Source organism: Armigeres subalbatus, chromosome 2 (assembly GCF_024139115.2).
Source record: "Armigeres subalbatus isolate Guangzhou_Male chromosome 2, GZ_Asu_2, whole genome shotgun sequence".
Lineage (NCBI taxonomy): Eukaryota > Metazoa > Arthropoda > Insecta > Diptera > Culicidae > Armigeres > Armigeres subalbatus.
The window spans coordinates 332201835-332219862 of NC_085140.1; the positions used below are offsets into that span (position 1 = coordinate 332201835).

General features: G+C 42.3%; 2 protein-coding genes across 7 annotated transcripts in view; one reads left to right on the forward strand and one right to left on the reverse strand.

Moving 5' to 3' along the window:
* Nucleotides 1-349: 349 nt before the first annotated feature.
* LOC134212774 (U6 snRNA-associated Sm-like protein LSm7) lies at nucleotides 350-1489 on the forward strand. 3 transcript variants are annotated; one of them, XM_062690928.1, is made up of 4 exons: nucleotides 369-431; nucleotides 493-523; nucleotides 605-673; nucleotides 732-1489. In XM_062690928.1, the coding sequence occupies exons 3-4, from the start codon at nucleotides 659-661 to the stop codon at nucleotides 1104-1106; spliced, it is 390 nt and encodes a 129-aa protein (XP_062546912.1). In that variant the 5' UTR covers nucleotides 369-431; nucleotides 493-523; nucleotides 605-658; the 3' UTR covers nucleotides 1107-1489. The 3 variants fall into 3 exon arrangements, with proteins under 3 accessions (XP_062546913.1, XP_062546912.1, XP_062546911.1); XM_062690929.1 differs by lacking the exon at nucleotides 493-523 and having other exon boundaries at nucleotides 350-431; XM_062690927.1 differs by having other exon boundaries at nucleotides 370-523; nucleotides 584-673.
* Nucleotides 1159-18028, reverse strand: part of LOC134212771 (chitin deacetylase 1) — an 86207-nt gene continuing 69337 nt past the window's right edge. For all 4 annotated transcript variants that reach the window (XM_062690920.1, XM_062690921.1, XM_062690918.1 and 1 more), the window contains exons 5-6: nucleotides 1981-2975; nucleotides 1159-1921 (exon numbers count right to left, since the gene is read on the reverse strand). In XM_062690920.1, the coding sequence (XP_062546904.1) occupies nucleotides 1643-1921; nucleotides 1981-2975 (1274 nt within the window). In that variant the 3' untranslated portion in view covers nucleotides 1159-1642. The remainder of the gene's footprint in view (nucleotides 1922-1980; nucleotides 2976-18028) is intronic.

Here is an 18028-nt window from a genome sequence, read left to right on the forward strand (position 1 = left end):
ACAAACCATAGCCAAATGCAAAATAAACTAAACAATTATAAACCAAACTTATACTAGAGAGCGAATTTCTTAAGTTTATACTACCCCAGTATTGTTGGATCAAATACAAGTTTGGGGTCAACCAGGCGAATAGCCAGTTAGAATGACTTTTAAACTAAATAGCATAAATTAATTTCTGAGTGAAGAATCGAAATTCAATTTTACTCTATAGAGAACGATAAAGCTTATCATCCTGAGCGCATCTGATTTTTTCAACTCCAGAAGTCGAAAGGGAACCTAGCTTTTTAGTACTTGGCGGTTTCGTGAGAAAACAAATTCGCAGGGCACTATTTTAAAGTGTCAAAAGTTGCCGCGGTTTGTTTGTAAACAAAACAAGAAATTGAAAAACGTTTCTTCTTTCATGATTTTGTGCGTTAAATTTGTTGTAATAGGTTTGTAATTTGTAATTTATTAGTAATAACGTAGTAGTGGTAGTTAAAAACTATTTTTCAGGTCAAGGAAGATACAGTTATTAATTTAACAGGTGGGATGAACTTCCGTTAGAAAGAAAGATTGATATAATTAAGTTTATTGTTTAATTAAGTTTATTGTTTATTGTTTAAAGGTTAAACTTTTTATTGAAGTTAATTGAACGCTCAATAAAGTTTCTTCCATCATAATGGCAGACAAAAAGGTATGTAAAAATTTTAACTTGTCATACAATTAGAATTCAACAAGGTGAATGATTTCAGTCCGGCCCCAGTGGTCCCGGTGGTGGCGGAGGGCCTGGTGGCGGTGGCGGTGGTGGAGGTGGTGGTGGTGGAGACAACAAGGAAAAACGCCGGAAGGAATCGATTCTGGATCTGAGCAAGTATTTGGAGAAAACGATCAGAGTAAAATTTTCCGGCGGCCGAGAAGCGGCCGGCGTGTTGAAAGGTTACGATCCGCTGCTTAATTTGGTGCTGGACAATACGGTTGAGTTTTTGCGCGATCCGGATGATTACAAACTGGCAGAGGAAACGCGACATCTGGGGCTAGTCGTGTGTCGGGGGACGTCGGTTGTGCTGATATGTCCCCAGGAGGGAATGGAGTCGATACAGAATCCTTTCATTACACAGGAGGGGTAAGTAATGTGTTGCTTATGAGGTTTCTCAGGACAAAATAAAAATCAAGACACAGTTCAAGGTTTTAGATTTAATTTATTTTGATTTTTCAAGATAAAGAAGTAGCTCCGAACAGTAGACTACGTTTGTACAATTTTCATTATTATTTTTTCATTCGCAATGCAATTGCAAATTTAAATTTGTTAGGGTAAAGTGGATTCATTCCATCATTGAACTCAATAATTATTTATGAATTTCTTATAACTAGAACTGTATCGGCTTCTGCTGTTTTCCATCTGCATTTTTGGCACCTAAAATAATTCCTATGAACAATTTCATTTACGCTCTACGTTATTAAATATTGCAACAGAAAAAAAATAACAAAACAATAAACTTAATTATATCAATCTTTCTTAGGATTTGTGTTCGAAAGAAAGCCAAAAACAAAATGCGAGATCCTTACTGTCTAATCGGTGATGCGTGTTAAATTAAGCATAATTAACAATACTGCTGCAGTCGTTCCAAGATGATGGCTTCCCCTAGCCATGTCAAGCGCCGGTTCAGTCCAACCCGAACTCGTTTCTTATCCACGGATACTGGGCGGGGCATTCGTTGCAGGTGAACAAATAGCGGTCCTGCTGCAGAACTCGACTGTGCAGCTTGCAGGTACGCGGTAGATTGCACGCCAGCTCGTTCGGGTCCAGTTGCTTCGGTTGGCAGTACCACGGGTCGAAGTGGCCAAGCTGGTTCAGAGGCGTCGGGTTACGGATCCACTCGATGGCTTGGATGTTTGTCACAAAATACACGTCCGGTTGTTTCTGCATGTCGTCTAGGAAGCGCTGAAATATTGGAAGATAATGTTAATAGATTGTATAAAGCAAAAGTAATTAATAATTACCAAAAATGCTTCCAAATATTCCTGCTTCCGGAACCAAGTCGAATGGAAGTACAGTCCATACGGAGCCCGATTCGTGTGGTAGTGCCGCTTGAAATTGTGCACGAACATCTTGTACACGTCCTCTCCGTTCATATTTGGCGGGCAAGTATCGACCATCCCACACGTGTACTCTCCGGCTTCCAGTTGATTCATCACCATCTCCCAAATGCCCGGGTAGCTCCTGGACGGACAGTACTGGTTGTTTCCATTGCAGGCGTGTGGCATCTTGTAGTCCAACGTGTACGGCCACAGCGGCGGGTTGGAGAACGGAGCCACCATCGACGAATCGTACACGAAGCCAAACTCCTTCATCATGAGGAACTGTCGGTTCCAACCGACCCGTAGGAACGGAACTCGCATCCCACGAAGTTCTTCCATTCGCACATTGGAAAACCTGTTGATGATGTTCGCCTGTCCGACCATTTCGTCGAACCAATCCTCGATGGTGGCGTTCCGGGACCACCACTCTTCTGGACCTCGATGAGTAATTGAATGGATGGCAATCTCATGACCATCATTCCACATTTTCTGCACCTGTTGATAATTCGTGTACTGATGCGAGATGAAAAACGTCGCTCGGATCGGGCATCCGTTGGGATTTTTTCGGTTAGGAGTAAATATTTTCTGTGTGTAAAGTTCCCAATTCTCAAAATTGATAGCGTCATCAAACGTTAGTACGATCATCTGCGGTGTCTGCGTTCTCTCCAAGCGGGACGGAATGATTGTGCCATCCTTGGAGCAAAAGCAGTCCGGTAGCTCACAAACCGACAGATCGCACGGATCCGCTGCATTAGGATCATTTTCGACGTCGCACCAGCCTTCGTCGGAACCGTCGGGACAATCGATAGATCCGTCGCAGAAATACTCGTTTGGTAAGCAGGTGCCATCGCCACAACCCAGTTGGGATCGTTCCTCGCACTCAGCGGCATCCAGAAGGGGTTTAGGGACGCGAGCCTCTGAAATTAAACGAAAGTTAGATACTATTGACCTTTCAAAATGCTTTTTGCCTTTCTCGTATACAAAGTATACGTAAAGGCTATATGTTCGCTCCAAAAACAAACTTTTTATAGAAGGCCCGGAGACCCATAGCGTTATATACCAATCGACTCAGTTCGACGAATTGAGGTGATGTGTGTGTGTGTTTTTTTTCTTCCTAAGCAATGGAGGGGCACACGAACAACACGTGTTCCCCTTTTTCTTCTAAACCTGCGCACACCGGACACTCGGGCGAGGTCGAGTGATGACGCAAAGTGCATCGTGCGACACGGTACGGTACGCGCTCGCAACTTTTAGGCACATGAGCCTTTCTAACTTCGTTCTGTAGCAGTTAATACACAGGGCCGTGCCCCAAGCTGACCCCCCTCCCCCCCATACCTCAGTATGGACAAAGCGACATTAGCCAGAAGCTTGTGCTTGCTGGCATAAACCGCAGAGCTATTGGACATCATCCGGGACAATGCCACTATAGCTGTAGATGCACGCTTGCAGGCGTAATTGACGTGGCTACCAAAGGTGAGCTTATCGTCGATCATTACCCCCAAGAGTTTGACGGAGCGTTCAGAGGTGACCGCGCAGTTGCCTGTCCTTATCACCGCTTGTTGCTCCGACTGAGCCAGTTCTAACTTCCTGGAATTCATCCACTCCTCCACAATGAATTATTGGCAGTGGCTGATTTTTTACCCGCCGCTGTCACATCCAGGCGCTATAGTATATGCGCAAAATAGCCAGCAAGAGTTAACCGCCAGAAATTTGTATGGCGAAAGTCATCTAACGCGGGTTTTCTCAAAATAAGAAACTTTTCATGAAAAACTATTTGGTACCGATTATGTAGGAAGGTGTCCACTACCATGCCTACCAAATATTTTTTTGATGAAAGTGCTTAATTTTGAGAAATCGAACCTTAGATGCCTTTCGCCATACTGATTTCAGAAAGTTAACTCCTAGTGTGCCGCTGTAAGCACGCTCAAAGCAGGCGATTCATTGCGATCGAGTGGGCTGCAGTCAACTCCACCTCTTCGATCGATTCGTTGTAGACCTCCAGTGTAATATCGTAAGCGAAGCCGACGATTACCACGCCCACCGGGAACTTCAACCTCAAGACACCGTCGTACATGACTCCATAACACCGGACCCAGTATGGAACCTTGCGGAACCCCTGAGGTTATGTCAACGCTTTTCACCCCGCCTCCGTGTCTTATACCAGTACTCGATTCTGGAAGTAGCTTCCGAGAGTCTTGTACAGGTACTCGGGAATTCCAAGACGCAGGAGCGCATCTGCAATAGCTGCCCAGCTGGCACTATTGAATGCATTCCTCACGTCGAGAGTCACTACTGCACAATAGCGAACTCCCCTCCTCTTACGCTGGATAGCTATCTCCGCGGATTTGGTAACCGACAACCCAAGCAACCAGAAGTTCAGATTTTACTTAAATTTTCTCTTAACCGAACTAATTGGTTCACTATGGTTCACATCAAGTTCCAAGCATCCTTAACGGAACTTTAAAGTTCACTTAAATTTCCGTTACATACAAAAAATTACTTGAAATGAGAGCTGATTAAGCCAAAATAGCCCTTCTTATCCGAATTTCTGGTTGCTTGGGAAGATAGCGTCTACGGTCGACTTACCCTTTCGGAAGCCAAACTGGTTACTCGATAGACTATCCGCACCCTCCGTGCGTATCAAGATCTTCTCGAGCACCTTCCCCGCCGTATCAAGCAGGCATATTGGTCTATATGTCGACTAATCCCCCGGTGGTTTTCCCGCCTTTGGCAATATGACCAAGCTCTGCCTTTTCCATGCTTCAGGGAAGACTCCCTCGTCCAGGCATCTCTGCATAACAGATCTGAACATCTCGGGAGCGTCAGCAATGGCCGCTTTGATGGCCAGGTTCGGAATATCATCCGGCCCTGGCGCCTTACCTACACTAAGGGACTGTGCAATCCCCGCAAGTTCCGCCACAGTTACTCTTCCTTCGTCGGCCACCCTGGCCCCTGGCAGCTCCACAAAGGGAGGCCAGGGACTTGGGTCGTGACGTGGGAAGAGCCCCGCGATGATCCTCTCCAGCATCTCTGGAGACCGCTCTGTAGGGGCCATCGCCCCACGTGTCTTGGCCATTACGACCCTATTACCCCATGGATTTGCGTGGGCACTTTGACACAGGCCCTCGAAGCAGGCTTTTTTGCTTAATCTAATCTCAGTCTTCAGAGCGACTCTAGCAGCTACGAACGCCACCCGTCGTTCAACACGCTCCTCTTCTGTGCGTGCTCGCTGCATCTGCCTCCTTGCCCGTAGGCAGGCGCGGCGCAGGTTCGCAATCGCTTGAGTCCACCAGTAATCCGGTGGCCTCCCATTCCTAGGGTGGACTTTCCTAGGCATGGTGGCATCGCATGCACGCGAGAGTACTGTTACCAGCTGCTCGCCGCTCATACCGAGAGTATTGTGCTTGCGGCGGAGCGCTTCCTTAAACGCTTCGTCGTCGAAGTACGATATCTTCCACATACGAGGGCTAGGCCTCGCCCCTTCTTCCATCCGCTGAATGCTGGTCGTATAGTCAATACTGTGGCGAACCGCCAGGTGGTCGCTGTGAGTGTAGCCATCATCTACCCTTCAGTTCGAACTACTCGTTTGGCCAGGGCTCCAGAACGTAACGTTGATAATCGACTCGGCCCCGTTCCAGATGTAAGTACTTTTGGTACCGACATTGACATTGGCCAGTGATTCCAGCAGGATCTACCCCCGTTGATTCGAGGAACGGCTTCCCCATTCCACGGCCCAAGCGTTGAAGTCCCCCGCTATCACCACCGGCCTACGCCCCATCAAGTTAGCCGTCAAACAATCCAGCATATGACCGAACTGCTCGATCGACCATCGAGGACGCGCATAGCAGCTGCAGAAGAAGACCCCGTTGACTTTGGCAATGACGAAGCCCTCGTGTGTCGAAGACACCAACTCTTGGACTGGGTATTTCCCCGTTGTCCATATCGTCGCCATTTTAGACCCATCGGTGACCCAATCACCGTTCCTGGCGGGTACCCGGTAAGGATCCGCTATGATGGTGATATCCGCCCCCCATTCAGCAACTGTCTGACACAGCAGTTGCTGGGCTGCATCACAGTGGTTCAGGTTTAGCTGCGTTACTTGCACTGTGATTTTGCAGCACGCTTAAACGCCTGGTACTTCGTACCCCCCATGAGGTGCTTGCTGTTCACAGCTTTGCTGGAACAAATCAAACAATTGGGAGGGTTCGTGCAGCATTGTGCCGTATGTCTCTTCAATCCGCAGCATCGGCAGAGCTTGCTTCTGTCAAGGCCTTTGCAGTCCTATTGCTTGTGCCCCGGTTCCAGGCACTTGAAGCAAACTTCGAGTTGCTCGTATATTCCCATAGGACACACAGACCATCCCACCATGACGCTCCCTAACTTGACTACCTTGGAGGCGTCCGCTACAGATAGCCGAACCAATGCTACCTGCGTCCCTGCCGGACCTTTCCGTAGCCGAACGGCTGCGGTGGGCGTCTCCACTTCACACTTATAAACGTACGATCCGTCCGCGCCTTCCGAAAGGATTAGCGGATGGTTTAAGCGCCACTCCTAATGGAGACCATCCACCTGTTTTAGGGTTGCCCGGCCTAAGACCTTTCAGGGGAAAGGGTTATTATTTTCCAATAATGGAAGGGAAGCGCGAAGATCGACAGGCTATAGGGATTCCAAAGAAAAATTACTTCCCATTCAAAACACGATCGATCGTTAATAAGAACAAAGACAACCTACACGCTTACTTCAGTTTACCCAAATATAGGTGAACAGTACCTAAAATCACCAAAAAGTGCACATACCTAGATATGGGTGAAATGCCCTTTACCTATTTATGGGTAAACCTATAGGAGGAGCGATTTTTGGTAAATTTCACCCAAATTTGGGTGAATTTTTAGTGTTTGTTTTGTTTGAAACATTTTTAATATTCTTATATTTATTTGAATAAAAATAAACCGATTTCTTGGAAAAGTATATGAATTTATTGAAACATAAAAGTTGAAATTATAATTTATTTGACTAGCTTATACCAAAATTAAATGTATAGGACATAAGATGGTACTGCCTCGAGTGCTGCACCAACACTTGAAAAAGTGGTTGATGGGGCCATCTGCCATTTGCTGAACTCTCGAATCAGGAATATGCTTGTAGGTGGCAGGCACTTTATGGTACTGGCGAACATGGATCACGATGTTGACAGTGCTGTAAAGAGAATATGTTCTTAGTAGAAAAGAGGTTCATGTAGTTCATTTATGGAATTGTCGACAAGAGAACTTTTTGTCACACATTAAGAATTAAACCCAACTTGTGTAACGGCTCAAATCGTTATGTCCAATGGAAAAAAAACTTAGCACTTTCGTGGAACTTATGAGGAAAATTTCTTAACTTAAACTGATCAACTTAAAATGATCAAAACTTACCTCAAATGCATCTGGCAAGTACGGCGTCTACTACAAATTCAGTGAGTATCAGTAGGTGGATTCCGCATTCTAAGATCCGTGTCTTGCAAAGTCCGTTATGTCGTGTTGGGGATTTTGTTGATGAATTATCCCCACGAAAGCCCAATTTGCGACTAGGGCGTGAGGGTAATTTTCAATACCAGCCGATGACCTTGTGAGCATCTTCATAGCCGTGAAGGAAATAACGCCAGCCGAAACCTCGTCCGAAACACCGTTAATACTATTGTTCCGATAGTAGTCCTGTCTTCTGTTTCGACATTGGCCGGAAGGAACGGTATTTGTTGCTTCGATTTTTCACTGGCACCAGTTATAGGTTGACAACAATCTGGGAAGAATCCTGCGGGGTACTACAGCTAAAGAGCTGTATTTGTTTAGATGCCGGCGATTGGTGAGAAGCACCACCATTTCCACGAACTGCTCAGACGATAATGAAACAAGTTTCCACCGGGTTGCAAAGCTAGCAGCGCCAAACCCTTTAATGAGTGGCCTGTTGTTCCACAGCTGTTGGAGTTTCTGTAAGGATAACGGAAATAATGGCATAGTATGTTGGAATCGTGCATCATCATAAGCTTACCTGATCCTGATGACGGGACTCGGGCATGTGTAATGGCTGTTGCGACATCGAAGAAAAGCGGATCGCAATTTAATTTAACACACCACACTCGCGGTTCGCTTTTGCTATTCAATCGTTGCTCCGAGGTTCAACATTGAGTTGTTGTTCCGAGGTTCCGGGAACTGCGGGAGGATGATGTCGAAAGTGTGCCCTAGCGTTTTTAGCGGTATCTATAAATATAATTAAAATTAAGGACAAGAAGAACACTCATTAGATTTTAATAAATTACTTACCATAGTTTTCCGAAATAGTGCGAAATTATATTTTCTGCGAAACTTTCAAACCTTCGTTGAAAAGAAAACAAACAAGACTAATTTTTTCACCCAAATATGAGTGAATGGATTTACCCATATATTAGTAAAAGCATTTTTCCAACAATATGAGTGAAATTCACTGATATTTCTCAGTACATTTCACCTAGGGGTAACGGCTCAAACCTTGGCCCATTATGCTACGGTTGAGCACATTTATCGTTATAAATCTTCATATATTGCATTTCCAACCAAAATTATTCCACCAGCCGGCTTGCTTACATTTGGTGTTGACGCCAAATAGCAAAAAACGGCGATGAATGTCCGCAATATCTCATTAAAACCAGCGAAATGCTCGAGAGAAATTGACAAAATGTCGGCATCCTTGTCCCTATCAGGTGGATCATTTTTCAGCCCACTTGGGACGAGTGATTGTTGATTTCGAACATACGAAAGATAAAGATGGGTTGCTGTTTGTAGTACCAGTCATTTTGCTTGCGCTGAATAAAGGCAGCATGCAAACAAATAGAGAAAATCAAATCATCTGATTGAGCGTGAATTCTAATTGGTTGCATGTAAAATACTACCACACGGATTGTGAGAGTGCGTTTTTGATTCCCCCAATAGCACGCTTACCAAGGACATGCTAACGAAAATACTATTATATGAATCATTTATTTCCCAAATATTTACCATATTTGCAAGTGAAGAAGTTTAGAAATATGAAAACTGTATTAAAAATTGCAATTGCAAAAAGGCTACATGTTCTAGCCCTCATGTTGTGCCTTCAAACAAATTGCATACGTTAATTATTGGCTGCCGCATAATTTTGAGATTTACTGCTTGTTGAAACCATGGCAGTTGTGTTGCTCTCGCTCTCGCGATACTCTTAAAGAAACTTTTTTTCCAAAACGTAAACAATGGTTTAGGTGGGGATGATGCATAACGCACTACTGAAGAAAGCCAATTGTAAAACTTATTCTAGGCAATTCTTTGCTTTGTACTGTGCATAAACAGTTATAACTGAGCCAACTACCTGATATTATTACACAATTATTCATAAATACAATTATTGGATGCTTGTTTTAAACTCTGCCTGCATTGAAGTTTTATGATTGTTACGTGCGTTTGACTCCACTCCTCTCTATATCGATCAGCTGTTGTGAATCCTCTCAAATCTCTCACGTGTTTCAACTTCCCGAGTTGAAAGAATACTTTTTCGGTATCATTTTACAGATCAAAATACTTTTTGCAAGCAATAAGTAGATCTAAATTATGATGAAGGTATTTGTCAAGTAATTTGACTTGAAATTATTCACATGAAATGACGTTGAAAATTTATCTAATGAAATATACGATCCATTGTATCTTTCCATTATTAAATGAGAAAATGTTTGTAGGATTCGTGCGAAAGAAGATATTCATACACTAATTGAATCATTTATTTGCGAAATTATGAAGAAAATGGTGTATCGAACCCAAAAGGTTGATGCTTAAATCGCTTTCGCTTGAATCATGTTTGGAAGCCGTAAGGTAGGCAATTATTTTTGGTATGTTCTGCGAATGAAAGCGATTATATCGTGTTTCCAGAAAAGCATCATAAGGCCCATTCCAACTACATGACGTTTTAGGTTGTGGGAGGGTACTTGTCTGAGTGTTAAGGACTTTAAAAATTTCACAACCCTACAATACATTAAGCATTACTAGAGGCTTGGCGTGGGTTGATTTTAGCGTTATGTAATGTGTGAATGAAACTTAACCGCAGAGTGGATTAACCTGTGTTTACAAAAATTCTCAGCATCTCAATCGCAAGCATCGGATATTCTATCTGCAGCTTTCGGTTATTTTCTCCAGTACGGGTTATTGGTGAGAATGTTTGGATTTTAGAGTTTCACCTATACTAACGTAGTGCTTCCAATCGAAAGCGCATGCCAACATTTGACTACGGGTGCCCCCAGTATTGTCCAGAAAAGTTTTGGTTGATAATGTCGCTATACTTATAGAAATTGTGAAATAAAAATGATAGCTGACATAATGTGGTTGGTATCCATTCATCTGATGTGCGAAGGCAGGTATGTTCATTCAGAAAACTCTTTTATTGGGCAAAAGAAAAACTCTAGTACAGCCAGCCTGCATAAGTCAACGAAACATGGCTGCTAAAAAACCGAGTCAAAGTGATTTTTCACGCAACATAATTGCTTTTATTAGTTTAAGAAGTGTATAAATCTAGAGTTATGAAGCAGATATATGTTTGATACACTTTTCTAAAGAAGCAGTAATTAATATCTGTAGGGAAATCGACGTATTATCGCTGAAATATTGATTAATTTGCGTGATGAGCCAATGTTACATCCAGGGCCAACATTACCGCCGGTTACCCTATAATACAGATTACCTAAATATGGGTGAATTGAGTACCCATAAATAGGTAAACTGATCTAAGAGTGTAGTCGAAAGCAGAATATCCGCTTACAGTTGTTATAGACGAATCCAAGTAAAAATAAGAAGAAGACACACGACGGTGTTAACTTTGACAGATCCTACAGCTCAACATATGGAGATCATTTTAAAATGCTTATAATAAATTCTAGACAAAATGTAATTAACATCTGATTGATGTGCGGTACGGAAAAAGTTCTGAATTACATATCTCAAAGCTTATCTCAATTTTTTTGAATATTTTCCAAAAATGTATCTATCATACAGTTCGGAACTTTTTCCGTATCATACATCAATCAGATTTTAATTACATTTTGTCTAGAATTTATTATAAGCATTTTAAAATGATCTCCCTATGCTGAGCTGTAGGATCTGTCAAAGTTAACACCGTCGTGTGTCTTCTTCTTATTTTTACTTGGATTCGTCTATCATCATCGGTTGGCTTTCAACTGCTCACCCCGACCAAAATCTGAAAAAAATGGAGAGTGTCCGTCGGTTGGATTCAGGGCCAACCTCCCCAGTAAAACAATCAAAAAGAAAATGCTACAAAATAACGAAACCGGGTGACATGGAAACCTCCTCTACATTACCTCTTCTCGTTTCTGTGAACTAAACAAGTCGGATTGTCTGTGGTACCTTATATCATTTTATTCCAGCTCAAACACAATGGTTAAACCGTTCAAATCATAAACGTCGATTTATGGTTTTCGTAGGCCTACATTCTATAATTCAAAAACTCTCTCTTCTTCCTTCTTATCCTCTAACTCTATTCGCTTCTCTTTATCTTCCACTATCGTTCTATTCTCCTATCACGTGCTTAATATTGTGCGGTGTGGGCATTCACATTCTGTCGGATCGGCTAAATCAAAAAGTAGCCTCTCACGGGCACGCATCACCAACCAAAATTGGGAGCAGGCAAATCAAAAAATATTCTTCGCCAAGCGCGCTTGGGCAGTTTTATTTGCATGCATGCGTTTACTTACGGACCATTCGTATTATTGTTGCCGTTGTACTCCACGACGGGGACGCTGCTGTTGGTTGCTTGCCGGACGATGCTGTTGACCGGTCGACGAACGGTGCGGTGCCGCAGGCGGCCTGGTGAGCGGACGACGCCTACGCACGTACTCCACGGACGGAGATGGCGACGCTTGCCAAGGCTCATCTAAACGATGCTGGTCTCTTACACCGCGGTCGTGGTGCGCGCTCTGTTGCGGTTCCTCCTTCTACGCTACGGAATTACTTCATGCGCCGACGGCGCCTCGCCAACGAGATGTGGACTTTGCTGCTGCTGCGCTCTCGGTCGTCACCGACAGCGGGAAACGATTGCAGTTGCTGCTGACTTGCTTTGCCTTCGCCCTGCCTGGGCGCGAAAATGTCGATCGCGGCCCCTTTCGGCAAAGTGGACTGCCGGGAAACTTTGAAGCTGCAAGGTGGGGTCAGGAGTAGTCGCTGGCTAAAACCTGTGAGGTGACGAGTCTCCGGCACACTTGCCACAACTCTGGGAAAGAAACGTGTTTCCCACGCTATTACCATCACACTATGAAGCACCTTATATAGCACGTGATTTACCTGTTTTACGCTCCACACTCGCACACTACCTACTGCTAGCACGTTTGATTGATCGCACGATAGTTCGATCGACTTACTTTTTAGCTATGAGAGAGAAGTTTTAACTTGAATTAGTAAGTTCAAGGGGCATCCATGTCACTATTGTTCTACCTTACAAATCACCTCACGACGCGAAACTAAATCGGACAACTCCTGCCTCTTCCACAATCCAGATCAAAGTGAACGAGTCACAGTCAAGAATCCTCAGATTAAATGTAAGATTGTCCTAATTCTTAGCCTTCGGTTTTGACCTCACGAAGTCCCTAGATCGCATTTCCCCCTCCTAACGATCGAAGTGCAGGAAGCAATTAATCCATTCGGATTACAGCCTACTTTACCTGCCGATCTTTCCCGAAAATTATTAAAGAGGCTTTGTTGGGATTTTCCCCAGGTGGATGGTCACTAACCGACTCCGTGACGTAATCACATGCGCTCGCCTTTGCCAACACATGGTTTGCACGTTGATCTGTTGATCTAGAACGTTCTTTGCTTCGCGAGCGCGAGAGAATTTGGAAGCTAGAAGAGCTTTTTGATTTTCTGGAAACGCGGTACAACGGAATGCTAGGAAATTTCAAATTTGGTACTATTTACGTTATGGAAACATCGGAACATCGTGCCACTCAGGTGCACCAATTGCAGTCAGACAACGTGGACGACCCAAACTGCTAGATCAGCAGTTTGTACATTATAAATAACCCGCGAACGCGTGGCGCGTTCTCTTTCCTTTGGCAGCTTTGGACAATCACCGGTGGTGCTGTATTGTGTTAGTATTATTAATAAAAGTGTTTTAGAGTTACTAAGTCTTTTTTTAAAAGTGAATCCGTATCACGATTCCCATAAGTGGTGTCAGGAGCGGGATCGTGAGGTGTTTAAAAAGTGGTAAAAATCCCGTCGCACGCGAACCTGCAACAACGTGATCATCAAACCCCTCGGATGTGGATATCATTTACGTGAGTAACTCATTTTTATTATCTTTTATAAAACAATCCACTAAACAATGCCAGAGACTAGGCAGTCAGAGATTGAGGCGCTGAAGGCTGAAATTGAGCAACAAGGCATTGATGACATCGGGGAACAGTAGTAAATTTACTATCCCCGATCCCATCAAGAACCTATCGGAGTTTTCCGGTGGTAAGAAAGAACTTTCAAGCTGGCTACGGGAAGTAGACGAGCTATATGAAATGTTCAAGATAAAGGGGGCCAACGGCCAGCCCGATTCACTAAGCTCTATGTACATTAGAGCGATCAAAAATAAAATAAGAGGAGACGCTCGCGCGATTGTATGCGCAAATGGCGATCCTGATACCATTGCTGGTATCAAACAGATCCTGTTAGAACAATACGGTGATCGATTTGACTTTGCGACAAATGTGTCGACACTGTTTAACATTAAGAAAAGTGATAAAAGTCACCTGAAATTCTTTAACGAATGCAAGGAGATTAACACAAGACTTAAATCTAACTTGAATTCCAATCCCATCACAGGAAAGGAAATCATAGATATACTAACCGTTACTCGATATCTTGACAATATCGGAGAACCTTTATCCGCTATCATTAGATTATCCAAGCCTAAAACGTTAGAAGATGCATACGAGTCAGTGTGTATAAACCAGAACGCGGAAATTAGATCTAGACCCGCGAAATCTCAATTCAACAAATTTCCCAACAAAAGCAACGGCCCCTCGAGTAGCTCCCCTAAGCAGCATACAAATTCAAAACCCCCATATAGGAATCCGATGCAAAAACAACAATTTAAATCAGAGTTCCACGCGAACGAAGTAGACGTAGATAACGATGACAACGACGATGACGATGAGGATGACAATGTGCAAGGTAGAACGATGCAACCCAACGTGTCAAATTTTCACTTAGAGGAAGACGATCTCCAAACAACGTAAACAATTTTATACCGTTTATTCGCTACAAGTCTAATAAAGGGATATTGAATTTCTTGATAGACACTGAAGCGAATAAATCGTACATTAATCCGGAGCATGTGTTAAAGTGCCAGGAAACCAATCGACCCGCAATAGTGACTAATCAAAATGGTACATTTGTTATTGATAAAGTATTGCAAGTCAATATGTTTCCTAGAAGCTTTGATAAAACTCTACCGTACCACGTATTCAAATTCCATAACTTTTTTGACGGTCTTATCGGATATGAAAATTTGGCTACTATGAATGCCAAAATCGATACCGGTAGCCATGAACTTTCGATTGGAAATATAAAATATCCTTTAGATAAATATTACCCAAGTTCCATGAACTTTCAGGAACAAACGGAAACCCTCATAGAGATACCGACTACTGCAGACGGGGCATTTCTCATTGAGGAAGAAATTAATTTGACGACAGGTGTCACATTACGACCTGGCCTTTATGCGGCTAGAAATAATCATGCCACTGTACACTTGTTTACTACTAGGCAAGCCAAACTGGAGAGATTAAAACCTTTTGAGAATGAACGTTTCTTTCTCAACCAACATGAAACTTTTCCGCAGCTTAACTTCCCTGCAGAACATTTGAATAAAGAAGAGGTTAAATTATTAGCCAAAACTCTTCGGCCCTTCAAGAGTGTTTTCTTCCATGATGGACAGAAATTGGATTTCACCCATCAAGTAAAGCACAAAATAGAAACCGGTGAAAGTAACCCCATTCACCAACGAACTTACAAGTACCCATACCATCTACGGGAAAAGGTAAGTGAGCAAATTCAGAAAATGTTGGAGACTGGAATCATAAGAGAATCCTTTTCTCCATGGACTTCCCCGATCTGGGTGGTCCCAAAGAAAACGGATAATTCAGGTATAAAGAAATATCGCGTAGTTGTAGATTATAGGAAACTGAATAAATTAACGCCAGCAGATAGATATCCTATACCCGAGATTAGCGAGATTTTGGATCGCCTCGGAAAAGCACAATACTTTTCTTTACTCGATTTAGCCAGTGGTTTTCACCAGGTAGAGGTGGAGTTGAATGATATTCCAAAGACGGCATTCAATGTCGATAATGGAAAATACGAGTTTTTGAGAATGCCGTTCGGGTTGCAGAATGCGCCCGCGACATTCCAACGTTTAATGGATGCTGTTCTACGAAAACATCTGGGGATAAGATGTTTCGTCTATATGGACGACATCATTATCTTTTCAACTTCTTTAGACGAGCATATGAAGGACATTCAGAAAATCTTACAAACCCTTAAAGATGCTAACCCTAACCCTTAAAGGCGCAAGGCGATTTTTTTAGAAATCGTCGGAAATATTTTTAACGTAAATAACCATTGAAATTATTAACATTAAACGTATTTTCGGTTTGTTGTTTTAAAACAACATTGCGCATTTAAGGGTTAAGGTACAATGGGATAAGTCTGAATTTCTTCGTAAGGAAGTAGAATTCCTTGGACACGTCGTCTCTACAGACGGGGTGAAACCGAACCCAAAGAAAGTTGAGGCAATTAAAAATTGGCCTCTACCGAAAACATCAAAAGTCGTTTCTTGGAACAATCTCCTACTACAGAAGATTTGTTAGCCAACTTCGTGGCAAGAATAAATCAATTACTACCAATCCTGAATATGAATCTGCCTTCGCTAAGTTAAAGGATATCATGAGTACAACACTACTCTTGAGTTATCCAGACTTTAACGAACCGTTCATACTAACTACCGACGCATCAAACTATGCTATCGGCGCAGTACTGACGCAAATGGTAGATGGACACGAAAGACCAATTGCGTACCTTTCGCGAACACTGACAAAAGCAGAGGAAAAGTATTCCGCAACTGCGAAAAAAAAAACTTTTAGCTATCTATTTCGCTGCAAAGAAATTTCGATTATATTTGTATGGTAGAAGTTTTACTATTTACACGGACCATGAGCCATTGACGAAGGAAATTAAATTAACAGATGCAACAGGACGAGTAACTCGTCAACGGTTATATCTGGAGCAATTCGATTTCCAATTGGTTTACAAGAAAGGAAAACAAAACGTGGTAGCCGATGGATTATCTCGAATACCTCGCGTGGATGAATCTGAAATAAATTTACAAACCATTTTAGAAAACGAAGTACATGAAAACGATCCTATATATGGGCCGGAAATCATAAATAAATTCAGACATCAGCTCATCATTCATATTACCAATAATAGAAGAAAGTCCCCTCACATTTATTATTTTATCTTTTCAGGTTATAGTAGACATGTATTCCACCAGGAGGAATATACCGAAGAACAACTATTAAACATTCTTAAAGCTCATTTATCTCCAAAAATAACAAATGGAATCTTTGCCCCACCTAATATTGCAAAATTGTGCTCTAAAATTCTAAATAAACATTTCAAGGGAATGCGAGTACAATTCTGTAATCTTAAGCTACCAGATCTAATTTCTAAAAAAGACCAAGACGAATTTGTTCGTAAGAGTCACAACTTTAATCATAGAAGTTGGAAACTCACATATGAAGAGATTCGTCAATCAGTCTACTTCCCAAACATGTCTTCAATTGTTAGGACCTTTGTAAAAAATTGCTGGGATTGTAAATACGCTAAATATGAGCGTCATCCCTTTAAAATTCCAATCACACGTAGAATCTATGAAAGACCTTTAGAAAGTCTATTCATGGACGTCTACGTGAAAGAAAACGAAAAGTTTCTAACAATTATAGACTCCTTTTCCAAATTTGCGCAAATTTACAAAATCCTTCACGAAACTTCAGAAGAAATCATCGAAACGCTCATCAAGCAATTCAAAATTTTTGGCCTACCGAAACAATTAACTTGCGATCAAGCCACTTATTTCCGCAGTCAAAATTTTAAGGAATTTCTAGAAACCCATGGTGTTGCCGTTCACTACGCTAGTAGTAGCAACAGTAATGGCACCATCGAGAGGTTCCATAATACACTTTTAGAAATGTATATGGCCAACCGCAGGAAATTCGACCAACTTTCACTATACCAAGGACCGTCCATGACGACTGCCCTTTACAACGACACAAAACATGCCACGACGAATTTAGCACCGAGACAGATAGTATTTGGAAACTCGACGTCATTAGACTTACATGACATTAACTTAACAAAACAACGCACTATTATGACAGCAAGAGACAATATTGTATTTGAGGCTAACAAACATAATTCCAAAATTAAAATACAGGACAAAGACTATGAGGATATTGAAGACGATACGGTTTTAGTTAAAACGAAGGGAAAAGCCTCGCCTTTTAGCAACCGATATAGACTAGTAGATATCAAAGAACAAAACAAAAAACAATTACAGACGCAACAGGAATCAAAATTCATAAAAAAGATACAAAGAAGTAACAAACTGACTCAAACTTGCTTTCCGACTGCCTTACAGATTATGGCTCGGTATACTGACGCAGACGACTCTAACGGATTTAAGACTACACGATGTAAAACAAAATCCAATCTTAATGATTCCCTTAGGAGAAGCTAGGATCAGTAACAGCTTTTCAGAATAATGCATCCAATAAACCTTACCACCATTGAATCGACAATAGATGTGTACAATAATGTAGACCAAACCGGAAAGCTTAATCAGACCTTTTCGACTTATCTATCAGGAGAAAAATAGGCAGAAT